Here is a 12,618-nt window from a genome sequence, read left to right on the forward strand (position 1 = left end):
AAGCTGCGTGAGCCGGTAAATGGAGCCGATACACTCATCCGAGGGGAAATGGGGCTGGAGGAGCTGCCTGGGTAAGTGCAGGAGACTGACTCACTGTAGCTGTAGCGAACTGTCATTAGTCAATGCATCTCCGCATTAAGTCACTGAGTGGGTAACGAAGGGCTGCAGCAAGCTCGGGAGCTAGCCTGCTGCCCCCTCCGCCCGGACTTGGAGGGGAGCGCTAGGCTTTCCAAACCATTACAGCCCTTTCCCCCTGGTTTCCTCTGCCGCCAGGTGATGCGTGACCCGCTCCTGCTCGGCCAGCATGGCCTCGGTGCACCCACTGCTCCTCCGACACTACGCAAACCACCTGTGCCCTTCCCCTGGGACTATTGAAAAAGTCTCAGTTCACCAAATAGTTCTTAGGGCCACCCCGGTCGGGTGGCCGATGGCGATGCCGGCGTCCGGCTGGTTGCCGGACAGATGACTCTCGTAGATGAACAAAAAAATTCTTCGGGGGCCGCCGCTGTTTCCATTGGGCGGCTGGGCTCCCAAAATTTACCTAAACATTGCGGGGGACAACCAAAAGAAAAACAGGGTGTGCACGTGGGGGGTCAAAGGTTCAAAACGAGTGCTCCCCCGGGGGACAGTGAGCAGAGCACCCCGGACAGCACCTTCCCCTGGGCCTGCCCCATCCCCTCAGCTGCCCCCGTCTCCCAAGGCCCCTTTGGGCTGTCAGGGTCCAGGCAGCGGTGCAAGCGCGTCTAGGGACTGCCCTGGGGCCAGTCCAGCTTCTGTGCTTGGGGAGGTCAGGGCAGCCAGCACCGGGTGCTGTGGTGATGGGGCGGGAGGGCACGCACAGTGCGGCTGCAGCAGTCGCTGCCCGCGGCGTGGGGCAGACAGGAGAGGGGCGCAGCTGGAGCAGTGCCTCGAGCAGGCACAGCGCAGCTGGGACACATCAGATGTCACAGGATCAGGCCTGGCACGGGCAAGCCCAGCCCTGCGTGGGAGTGGGACCCTGCAGCTGGGGACCCGGGAGCCCTGCCAGAGGATTGCCTTGTCCCCTGCCAGCATCAGCACAGCCCCTCGCCGCTCTGCCCCCACGCACACCTCAGGCATCACTCCTGCCTTGTGCAGTCAAGATGCAAGATGTCTGGGCTGGTTTGGACAGGGCTGGTCCTGCCGCAGGCAGGGGCTGGACTAGACGTGACCAGGGCAGGATCCTGCCCTGACTTTGTTTCAGCAACTCCTGACCCCGCTGTCTCTCCGGGAGCCTCCAGCAGCCCCAGATCCCTGCACAGAGCCTCGGCCCGCCTGAAACAGCCTCTTGGTAGCCGGTGCCCGCCTGGCTGCAGTCGCACGCACCGGCTCGCCCGAGGCAGGCGCAGCTGGGCCCAGGGCTCCGGCCCTTTGGTGTCCGTGGCAGTGATGCCTGCATGAAGGGGGGAGGCTGAGCCGTGGGAGAGCGCCGGCAGATGGAGCTCGGGAGCGTGCAGCACTTACTACATCCCGCGGGACTCAAAGGGGCCGGGCGGGTGAACTGCAACTGGATCCGTGCGCTGGGCTCTCTGCCCGGAGCGCTGAGCACCGCTCGCGGCTCCACCCTGACCAGGACACCTGCCCCAGCAGGCTCCGTCTGTGCCCGGGCTGCTCAGGGGAACCTAGACAAGGCGATGGGCGTCCAAACCCAGCTGCTACATAGACTGGCACTGCTTAACCACCCTGACCACCATCATCTGAATTAAGCAGAGATGCCAAAAACCCGTGGGGAGAATAGGCACAAGCGCGCTCGTTGTGTATGTAGAGCTCACATCTCTGCAGGGCGCACAACCCATTTATCTGCATAGCCAGGGCATTTGACTCTTCCCACGGTGAGGAAATGATTCACTGAAGAGAGCTGTAGGGGGTGGAAGGAGTGGCGCTCGCCGGGCAAGCACAGGCGTCAGGCACGCGGAGGTTCCCGAGCGCGAGCGCCATAGATCTAGATGATGCACGAGCATCCTGCCAAATGACTTCCCTTTCTGTGGTAAGGCAAAGAGGAGATATTTATTCCACGTGGATGTGCAGAATACTAATGAGCGGTGTATTCAAGCCGTGGTTTTTGACAGCGGCTTCACTTGACTAGCAAATAAATCCCAACTCTTTTCAAGGCCAGAGAATGCAAAAGCGGCGGCAGCAGCGAAACGCCTCTGGAGACCGGGCGCGTGAGCGACGGGTAGGACTCGGAGGGAACGCTGTCTGTCACCGAAGGCGCTGGATGATTGTGTCTAAAAGCGCTTAATGTGCCCGTCTCTCGGTCCCAGGACCTCGCCGCTCCCCGTCACCTTGCAGGCCACGAGCCTCACAAAGGCCCTTCCCTTCAGCACAGCAGAACACCTCGTCGCAGCCTCCCTGTCGGCACTCAGGAGCGAGAGAGGTGGAAACGCAGTTACTGCCTTATTACTACCCTATCTTTAGTAGCTACCCACGAGCCCACTGGGAGCCCAGCTCCCATCCACACCGAGTATTAATAAGGGGCCTTATTAGAGCGCCGCGTGGTGTAAGAGCCTCTGTGGCCTCTGGTTCTCGACTGAATCCCAGCTAATCCTATTCAGGGTAATGAGGCAGGCAGATACCGCGGAAATAATGGCTCCTTGTGAGTCAGTCGCTGATCTCAGGAAGCGCACGGATGAACAACACCGCACACGCGCACGGACACTGTCAGTAGTGCCCATCATGTCTCCTCTGCTCCCTGGTATCATCTGCGTTCAGCGAGCCGGCCCGGCCGCGCTGCGAGTCGCGTGTCGCTCGCGCACCGCAATCCACCGGCTCGTCTCCGAGTCCGCCGGATGCGCTAATCATTGGTTACACTTGCGATCGACGTTGGGTATCTGGAAGGCTCATTCATTACCTTAATGTTCCCGGTCTCACCAGGGACGCATCTGATCATCCACTCATCTTCTGTTTCCTTCTTGTCTGCGCTAACGAGGCGCGGAGGCTCGGAGAGGCTACGTGATCGGCACTACAGCTGTTCTGTTCTGCACAGGAGTCTCTCTGCAGCCCTGACTCTTCATCTTCCCGCTGGCGCTGTGCACTCGCCCGGCCGGGCAGAGGGGAGTCCTCCTCTGTCGAGTCCAGGACCAGCGATCGCTCCCTTGTGGGCTCTGGAGCAGATCCCCTGGGACGCGGGGTCGTCCATAGCAGAGCAGACAGGACCACACCACACCTCTCTCCTACCGAGCCATGCAGTCAGATGAGACTTAAGCTAAAGCACGGCTTGTCCACACTGCATCTCTAGTCTGATGGGGGTGCCATGCCAGGCAATGCCCACGTCCCGTGCCCGGCCCAGGAGGGTTTGTCCTGCCACCCTGGCTTGGCACTCTCCCTCCTGCTGCGTGCTGCACCAGACATCCTGAGCCTCGCTGCAAGCCACTGCCGACCCCGCTGCTGCAGTCTGGTCGCGCCAGCAGCATCGCAGGGGCCCGTGAGCCCGGCCTCCCCCTGTGCATGCGAGCCGGACCCCGAACTTTGCTTTAAATTGCTGTTGCCACTCAGAACAACGCGCCTTTGCGCTGCAGACCCCCGCAGAGCTGTGGCACTGCCCTCAGCAAACGCAGGGCCTGCAAACCTCCCGCTGACATTGGAGGGGCCTGCCCCCCACCGCAGCTCACGAGACATGACCGAACTGTCCACAAGAGCACCCGGCCTGCCCAGCCCTGACCACTCCACGGCAGCGGCCGGTCTCGGGAACCAATTCTGCCCTCGTCTTCTCCCTCCCGCCTGCCCCGCGCCCTCTGCTCCAGCTCCCTGCACCGCGACCCTGCCAGCCCAGCCCAGGGCGGGCGCTCTGGTCGTGCCAGCCTCGCACCAGGAGGGTTATCGGAGAACGAGCGCGGCCAAGTCCAGGCCCCTCGTGTCGCAGTTGCAGTTTCACACAGAGCGAAGGCACCTTGCGGAGACGGACCACAGCCCCGCTGACCTCCCCCCGGAGCCCCTGCGGGGGCCCGGCCAGGTGCTGCCCCGTAGATGGGGTGCGGGTCTTGCACACACACCTGTCCGTGGCACCAGCATGTGCAGCATGCCTGCACTCGCGCGTGGCCCTGCAGGCCTGGCTGAGCAGAAGCATGCGTGCTCTGCAGCACCACGGCAATTGCTCATTCAGACGGCGTGCGCCAGCCAGCGCTGCTTCTCTTCATGCATTATTCAGCGCGTGGTGGCTTGGAGCAGCCACAGCAGAGCTCTGGACACGGCCTCCTGTGCTCTGGGGTCCTGCGAGCACTCGCTCGCTTCCTGCTGCTCGTGCGGAGAGGAGCCGAGCGGGGCACAGGGCTGACAACTCGGTCGGTGCCCCGTGGCGGGAGAGCAGAGGGGCTGCACCACACAGAGGGGAAGGGGCCCGCTGGGCAGGGAAGCCGCCGGCCTGTGGTGCACAAGGGCTGTCTGCAAACCCTGCCCAGGAGCCCCGGATGAGCAAGCTGCAAAACCAAGCGTCCCTCTGGTTCATGTACAATGTGCTGCTCCTTGCACAGCACTGCCCAGGGACCCAGCTGTGCCCAGCGCATTGGGTGTGCAAATGCACGACTGATCACGGCACCGTCAGCCGCTCGGGCACCTCCGCAGCCCTCTGCACCGAGACCCCGCCGGCCCTTCCTACGTTTTGGGGACAGGGGACTGTCCTGGGGCTCTGGCAGGTGAGGGAGACACCCAGGCCCAGGGCACTGCCAGCAAGGCAAGGGGGAGAGGGCCCAGGACAGCCCAGGGACGGCCCTGCCATGCTGTCCTGTGAGGTCTGCTACACAGGACTGCCTGAGCACAGTGCTCCCTGCTTCCCCCGCAGCCCAGGCCCACGCCCGGCAGCCCCCGGCCCTCATCCTCCTTCGGGAGAAGGAGAAAGGAACCGCTTTGCCCGGGGCCGGGATGTTGTACGGTTGCACCGTGTATTGTCAAGCCTCTGGCGCCGTCTGAGTGCAGGGGCAGGCACGCGCCACGCAGCCCGCAGCGCTGCCTAACCCCGCAGGCGGGTACCGAGCTGCCGAAGCGCCGGAGGGCTGACGCGCGGCAGCAGGTGCCTTCCCCAGCTCAGGGCTGGGCTTGGTTAACCAAGACACGAACAATGTGCAGGTCAGCTCCGGGCCCGCAGCCGTCTCGCCAAGCCGAGCCGCGCCTCGGCTCCCTGCTCCCGAAGCGCTCAGCCTACACCCGAGGCCCTCGCGCTGCAGAGAGCGCCGTCCTGGCCCCCGCGCGCCTGGGCGGGACAAGGAGCCGCGTCCCAGGGCTCAGCGGGACGTGGCCACAAGCTGCGTCTGGGAGCCCCAGCCCTGGGGGAGCCGGGCTGCGAGCAAGCCTGCGGGAAAGGCGCTCTCCGCCAGCCTCTCCGGGCTTCCCCCTCGCCTGCGTGTCAGAAATGTCTCCAACACAGCAGCAGTAATAACAGAAATTAAGCTGGGCCTTGTTGTTTGCATCTGAAGATGAGAAGATTAAGAACTTCATTAAGGCCAAGTGCTAGTACCCAGGGCTAGGTCTGCCTGAGACCTGATGCATATTTATGAAGCCAATTAGGACTGCCCTTCCCTGCAATAAGCCAGGCTCAGTAGAATCAGCAGCGTGCGCTGGGGTCTTACCGTTCCCTGGCTTTTAGCAATAACTACAATAGCGCGGAGGTGTTTGCAAACCTTCAAGACAGTGATGCCATTATAATGATTAATGTGGAGCTTTACATAGAAATAACGAGCCCGCGCTCCAGGACCGTAGCAACGGCTGCTCTCCTCAGCCGCCAGTCCAGGAGGAAGGGTGCAGGAGCGAGGGTGGGAGACGAAGCGCAAAGGCGCTCATCCCAGAGGACAGACACGTGCCCAAGCAGCCTTGCATGAAGGGCTTCGTCACAAGCAGGGCTCATTTGGCAAATTCCTTAACTCCGCATTCAAGCAGGTTTGTTTAAACTCTCACTACAAGGACCATTTGGTCAGGAAAAGCCTTTCAAGCCAGGGGAAAATTGCATTCACGCAGCCTCAAAGCCGGCTAACCAGGCCACTGCGGAGAGGGGGCAGGACTCGGGCTCCGAAGCAACCTCATCAACTCCTTCCTAGCAGTGTGTAAGGATTAGCTCGAGGAACCCAGCTGTGGGCGCAGGGAAATCAAACCATGCCATTAAAGTGGGGAAAACAATCTGTGTTACAGCCGTGTCTGCAGCACAAGGCTGGCTGCAGGCCTCAAGCGGGGAACTACTCCTCAGGAGTGATTTGAGGTTTGGAAACATTCAAGCAGCAAAACAGCGAACACTCGAATGCCTGGGGCCTCCGGTGCACTAGAAAGGTTGAACAACTGACGAGCAGGGAAGATTTGAACTGCACCCACTGGGCCCAAGCCGCTTCCCTGAGCACCTGGGAAACGTGCCGGCTGCGCCCGGGGCGCGTGCCCCGAGCACGGCTGGCAGCAGCGCGTTTGCAAACCCGCAGGAAGTGCTGGGTGCGAAGGTGGGGTCAGAAACTCCCCCGCGAGCATCGCTGTCGGGCAGGGGAGCGGCAACGCGATGCGACTAGGTTAGCGCTTGTCACCCGCGCGGGGCCGTGTCTGAAGCGTCCAGCCCGGCCCGGCGGAGCAAGGACACCGCTACGAGGACGACAGCCGCCGAGGCGAGGACGCAATGCTGAAGACAAGCGTGCTTTGAGGAGCCCAGCATCTCTGGCGTCAGTCCGGCTCGGTAGCCAACAGCCGGGTCCCACGGGCACAGGGGATGGGGACAGCTAGAGACCTGGCACAGAGGAGCCCCCAGCTGGGGCGCCCCACGGCATGACCCGGGGCTGTCCCCCACACGGGGCAGGCGCCCCTCGCGCTACGGGAGCAGTCCCCTCAACAGGCAGCACGGGCTCGCCGGGAAGCCGGCCCCCCCCCAGGCGCCGGGTCGAGCCCGCCCCGTGCTGAGCGCGCGCAGCACCCGATCACGCCTGCCACGGCCCGCACGGCTCCGCGCAGCGGGTACTCACGGTGGTCGCGTACTGGATGTCCTTCCAGATGGAGGTCTCCCGGGAGAGGTCGGAGGCCTCAAACAGGTTCTCCAGGATCACCTCCCCGATCATGTCGTGCCGGGAGAACCTGTCAAAGTCAAAGACGCTGAGGTGCAGCTTCCTGCTGGGCAGCTCCTCGTAGGGCACGGGGAAGTGGAAGGACTCGTCGAAGGTGGGGTTGAGCGTCTTCCTGTGCACCCGCGTCTGGAACTTGCGCTTCCTGTCGGGCAGGAGGTAGATCTTGACGTAGGGGTCCGAGCTGCCGCAGAAATCCTTGGCCGGCAGGTCGAAGGCCTTGAGGATCCGCACGATCAGCGTCTCGTTCTCGTAGTCGTATTTGAGCGCGAAGTTGATTTTCCCGCAGGTCTTCTCCGCCTCCTTCTTGGGATCCTCCGAGTCCACAGATTTCTGCTTATAGAGCTCGGGCTTGATCCGGCCGATGCTGGTCGGCTGCTCGGCCGCAGGCAGCAGGTCCATGCCGTAGTCCACGCTGGACACGTGCATCTGCCGCGGCAGGTGCCTCTTGAAGGAGATGTGCCTGCAGAGGAGCAGAGGAGAGCTGGGCGCTTCACCGGGGCCTGTCCTGCTCCCTCCCAGAGCTGACCCGAGTCCGGCCGGGCACACGGCATGACGGGCACGGGCTGGGGAGCTCCGCAGCGGAAGGGGCTCTGGGCACCCGAGGGACAGGTCTCTTCCCAGGTCCGAAGCGGACGCAACCCAGGGAGCTTCGTGCCTGTGGGGACCGGTGCCCTGCCTCCCCACCTGAGCCCAGGCCTCTACGCCCCTGCCCGGCCCCACACGCCCCTCTGGGCAGAGGGCACTGATACGCCTGGCACGACCCCCAGGCCCTCTGGCAAGCCCATGCTGGGAGGCTGTGGGAGGCAGCCGCAGGGCGGGTGTGCAGGCAGGGAGGCGGCAAGGCCAGCTGGCCCGGGCTTTGCTGTACGCACTCGGCTGTCCCGTGTCTGGGGACTGCAAAGCCCACGCAAAGAGTGGGGCTGCCGGTGGGGCGCAGTCTGAGGAAGCAACAGGGGCACCTTGCCTTTACCTGCACATCTCGCACGCCGCCCTGCACACCCTACACCCAGCGTGGGCGCCGGCAGGGCCAGGCAGCAGCCCCATGCTGGCGCATCACCACGGGCAGTACGGCCTCTCCTCTAGTGCAGGGGCTGAGGGGCATGTCCTGACCCTGTATGTGACGCTGTATGTGGGGTTCTCCTTTGGGGAAAATTAACTGGATGCAAGCACCTGCCACCCGCCTCAGGGCTCCCCGCGCCAGCCAGGACGGACAGCCTCCTTGCTCAGACACGTGGCAAGTGGTGTCGGCCGTCTCTTGCTCACGTCCTCAGCGTCAAGCGGGTCCCCAGCTCCGGGGAAGTGGATGAACGTGGGGCCGAGGCCCTTGCGCTGCCTCTGGGCTAATGCGGAAGCATTGATCGGGGCCCTGAAATCCAGCTCCTGCGGAGCCGGGCAGGGAGCGACCCGTCAGTCCCATTATCCAATTAGCCCTGCGCTGAGCCGCAGAAGCCAGCGCGAGCGCCGCGGGGCCTAACTCCATCTGACAAGGCACTGACCCTGCGCCCGCCTGGCGCGGCCTCACCCCGCACAAGTGGCCACCAGCATATCGACAGCTTGACACAATGGGGTCAAGTCACGGTAACAGGGTTTGAGTCCGGCCGCACCGTCAAGGGCCTGGCGTGCGATTGCCTTAATGCAGCAGCTGGCCCATCTCGTGCCCACGATCCAGAGCAACGTGGCATGGCAGTGCCCGCTTCCAGCCTGCCGAGCACAGCCGAGCCATGGGGTCCATGCAGCGGCCGACTCGCACCGGGAACACGCCCGGGGAGAGCCAGGGCAGCAGCTGCCCCGTGGGGCTTTACACACCTCCCCTCACCAACGGCAAGGACCCGCACTCTCCGCCCCAGTGCTGCGGGCTCTGCTGTGCGCACAGGGGCCAGCGCTCACCATCCTCGCTCGGTCCCTCCCCGCGCCCAGCCCGCGGAGCCAGGGATGTCTGCTCAGACCGTGGCGCTGTCGGGGGTCTGGGCCTCGTAGCAGGAGGCAGCAACAAAGCCTCTAACCCCGGGCAGCAGAAACCCAGGCTGGCTGCTTCTTCGGCCAGCTCTGCTGCCGCGCCGGCGCCAAGGGCAGGGCCTGGCGCCTTGCCCCCCAGGCTGTGCCATGGGCCCAGAGGGCAGCACAGAGGGACCCACACGTGGGATGGAGCACACCTGGGAGCTGGGGCTCGCTGGCCCTGCACGGGCACTTTCCCACCCTGCTCGCGGCTGCCCGCGCCAGGCCGGACGTCCTGCCAACAGGAGGGGACAAGGCCCCTCTCTGCCCGCCAGCCCCAGCGCACCCAGGAGGTGCCGCATTGGCAATGTGCGCGGCAGCCCTCAGGTGCAGAGCAAGCCCGTGTCTCCCTCAGTGAGGGCACCTGCCGGCAGCCTCCACGGCACTGGGATGCCACGGGACTGCTGCCCAGCCCTCAGGCGGATGGCTCCAGGACCCGAGCCAAGGCAGACGTGCCACCAGGCGTGAGCGCCGGCCGTGCAGAGCCCGAGGCAGCACCCACCTGGTGGAGGATGCCGGCTCCGTGGTCTGCCGCTGGATCCGTGCGTGCCGCATGACGTGGTCCTTCATGGAGAGCTGGACCTCTGCCGGGATGTCTGGGGACGTGTGGCTGATCTTCACCGCTGCCTCCAGGAAGCCGAGGGTGCCCGTGTCCTTCAGCTTGTCGGCCATGGCCTCCTTGCCGCGGTCCGGCTCGCTGGGGGCGCTGGCGGGGTTAGCGGGAACAGCCTTCTGCCTCCAGGGCACCCAGCACAGCTTCCAAAAGAGAAAGAGAAAGACTGCCACCAGGGCGAGGCCACACACAATAACTACCAGTGCCAGGAGGCTGACGGAGAGCTCTACAGGGCAGGAGAAGTGACAGTGACAGGGGAGGACAGGAGGGAGGAGAGGGGAGGACGGGACGGGACGGGACAGGGCAGGAAAGAAGAGAAGAAAGAGCGGTCGTGAGAAACCCGTACGGGCCGGTGGACGGTGGCGCTGCCCAGCAGGACGGCCCCGACAGCGGCTCCGCCAGGGACAGCCCGCTGCGCCCACTGCCTCTGCCGGGCCCGCGGAGGGGTCTGCAGAGCGCCCAGGCCAGGACGGCGCCAGGGTGCCGAAACACTGGGCGGTAGCGCCGTGCTCGGCGTGGGGACCGGCCTCCCCTGCGTGGGGACGGCAGGCAGGCAGCGTGACCCGCCGCAGGCCTCGCGCTGCCCCTCTCGTGGCCCGCGCTCGGACGCCGAGCTGGCAACACCAGCCCAGTGCGGCTCTGGCAGCAGGACGAGCTCCTGGACCCTGGTGCACGCGTCCCCGCCACTGGAGCCCTCTGGGGCCAAGCCACCACCGCTGCAGTGGTGCAGCAGTGACCAAGGGAAGGATGGAGCCGGTGGGATGGGGGAGATGCCCCCACATGGCACAGGAGGAGCTCGGCCACCCTAGGGCCTGGCAGCAGGGGGTCTGCGCCCACGTGATAGACTCCAGCAACTCCCCTCTCCTCTGGCGCCAGCCATGAACCACCTCAGCTCCAGGAGCCGCAGCCAGGTCCCGCTCAGCTGCTGCCAGGCTCCCATCGGGAGGGAGAGGAGAGGAGCTGCGTGGCCACGGCCCCATGTACATCGCATTAGCACCGTGGGGTTTGCTCTCAGCCCTCTGGTCCACCCTCCTCGCCCCCAGGCAGCGGGAGCCTCTCCCCGGCTTGCACAGGGAGCTGGAGCTGGATCCGGTCTGCGAGAAGGAGAAGGCAAAGGCCTTTTGCTTCTGCCTTCACCCAGCTGTTCAGATAAGCACAGCACGCGGACACGCCAGCGGGAGGGAGGCAGGCACTGACGTGCCCGGGCACAAGCCCGAGCCGGGTGTTTGCCTGCTCGTTTCCATCCGTCTGCCCGAGACTGCCCGAGCTCACGCCACCGGTTCACAACACGCCTGCATCTAGCTAATGCCAACACCTTCTCCTCCCTCAGGAGCTCTACGTGGCACCTGCCTTGCCCCAAAACTGCAGTTTAAAAGGAAACCACTCCAAAGCCATCCTTCCCAGGCAGCTGAGGCTCCGGCTGCCAATCCAGGCAGCTCACAGCTGTTCTTCATTACAGCAGTTGTTGTACTAATCCCTGAAATATGCCTCACCTTAACACGCAAGGCTTTTCCAGCAGGTCTGCTTCTTTTGATCATATGTTTTAATTTGGGTCCAGCCATAATTAGAGCTGTAATGCCTGCGCCTGGGAAGAGCTACGGAACATGATGGAGATTTAAATTTTCATCTCAACAAAACGCCAGACTCTCAGAATGAAATTACAACATGACTTTATCTGTGCAGGGAGGAGACAGCCTCTCCAGGAGCCCGGTTGCACCGTCAGCCTCCGCTGCGGGAGCACAACTGCCAGCACGCAGGGCCCAGCTTTGACAGGAACGGGAATAACCGCTCAGAGCAGCACCCCGTGCGCGTGGCGTGACATCCCCGGGCAGCGAGACGGGTCCGCGGAGACTGTCACCTCTGGTCCCGCGGGCTCCCTGTCCTGCAGGAGGGTCTGAGCGGTGGCACGAAGGAAGGAAGGAAGGAGCGGGGCTCGGGCAGTGGCGCTGGAAAGCTCCTGCAGTCAGGCCAGGCTCTCCCCCAGCCCTGTGCCAAGCCCGGTCGGTGCCTGCGGGAGTCAGACTGCAGGGTGTTATCGTACACAAGCCATTACCGCCGGGGCAGAGGGAGGAGGCGTCGCGGCTCGGGGGGGATGGCTTTTGTCTTATTTAATAATAAATAGGATTGCACAAAACAAACAGCGGAGCTTCCTTGGAGACCTGGCTAATTGTGTTCTCAGCATAGCAGAGAGCACCGCGCTGCTGCTTTACAGCGCTGTGAGCTACACCCTGGCACCGGTCCCAGGGCTCTCAATGTCAAGCAGTTTCATAAGAAAGCGTAAGGAGCCAGATGGAGGAAAATGTTTCTGTTGTTCCCGTTCAGGCTCTTTCCTTCGCAAACGTTCTCTGAAACGGGGGAAGCTTTTCTGGCACGGTTGTTCAAATCCCTCGCAGACGTCTGTGGCCCAAGGCCCAGCTCAGGGGGTGTGTGGGTGTGTGTGTGCACACATACGCCCACGCCAGGCATCAGCTTCAGTGACTAGGAGCTACCTTGCGAATGTAAACATCTTTATCCTTATTAAAATTATGCCTATAATTAGCAACTGAAAGGAGGTCTGAAGGGATAACTAGACAAGACAGTTGCTGCCGGTGGTGCCCTGAGCGCAGCGGACCGACTGGCGAACAGCAGCGCCCCTCTGCCAGGGTCCGACACCCTCCAAGGCGCGCAGCCTCAGCCCTCTCCGCACCAAAGACCCGAGCAGCAAATACACTGAACGTCTACAGACATCTCAAGAGCCGTCGGCCCAGTGGGGCTGCGTTCAGGACCAAGCTCCTTGGCAGGTTTACATTTACCCAGCCATGTCAGGGCTCAGCCAGCAATCCCCTTTGTGTGCATGCCCTTTGATCATTGAAATCCCAGCGTAGGATGCTACCGGGGACCTGGGCAGCTGCAGCGCAGCATCCATCACTGCCAGAAGTTGCCGCGTTGCAAGGAACTTTCCGTTTACGGCAGGGGAGTATGCAGCGCACA

General features: G+C 63.4%; 1 protein-coding gene across 3 annotated transcripts in view; it reads right to left on the bottom strand.

The window, feature by feature from the left end:
- The window catches only part of SYT6 (synaptotagmin 6), a 44,109-nt gene that overhangs the window by 17,695 nt on the left and 13,796 nt on the right, over positions 1–12,618 (bottom strand). For all 3 annotated transcript variants that reach the window (XM_059717717.1, XM_059717719.1, XM_059717718.1), the window contains exons 2-3: positions 9,538–9,874; positions 6,942–7,500 (exon numbers count right to left, since the gene is read on the bottom strand). In XM_059717717.1, coding sequence (XP_059573700.1) covers positions 6,942–7,500; positions 9,538–9,874 — 896 coding nt within the window. The remainder of the gene's footprint in view (positions 1–6,941; positions 7,501–9,537; positions 9,875–12,618) is intronic.

Source organism: Alligator mississippiensis, chromosome 14 (assembly GCF_030867095.1).
Source record: "Alligator mississippiensis isolate rAllMis1 chromosome 14, rAllMis1, whole genome shotgun sequence".
Lineage (NCBI taxonomy): Eukaryota > Metazoa > Chordata > Crocodylia > Alligatoridae > Alligator > Alligator mississippiensis.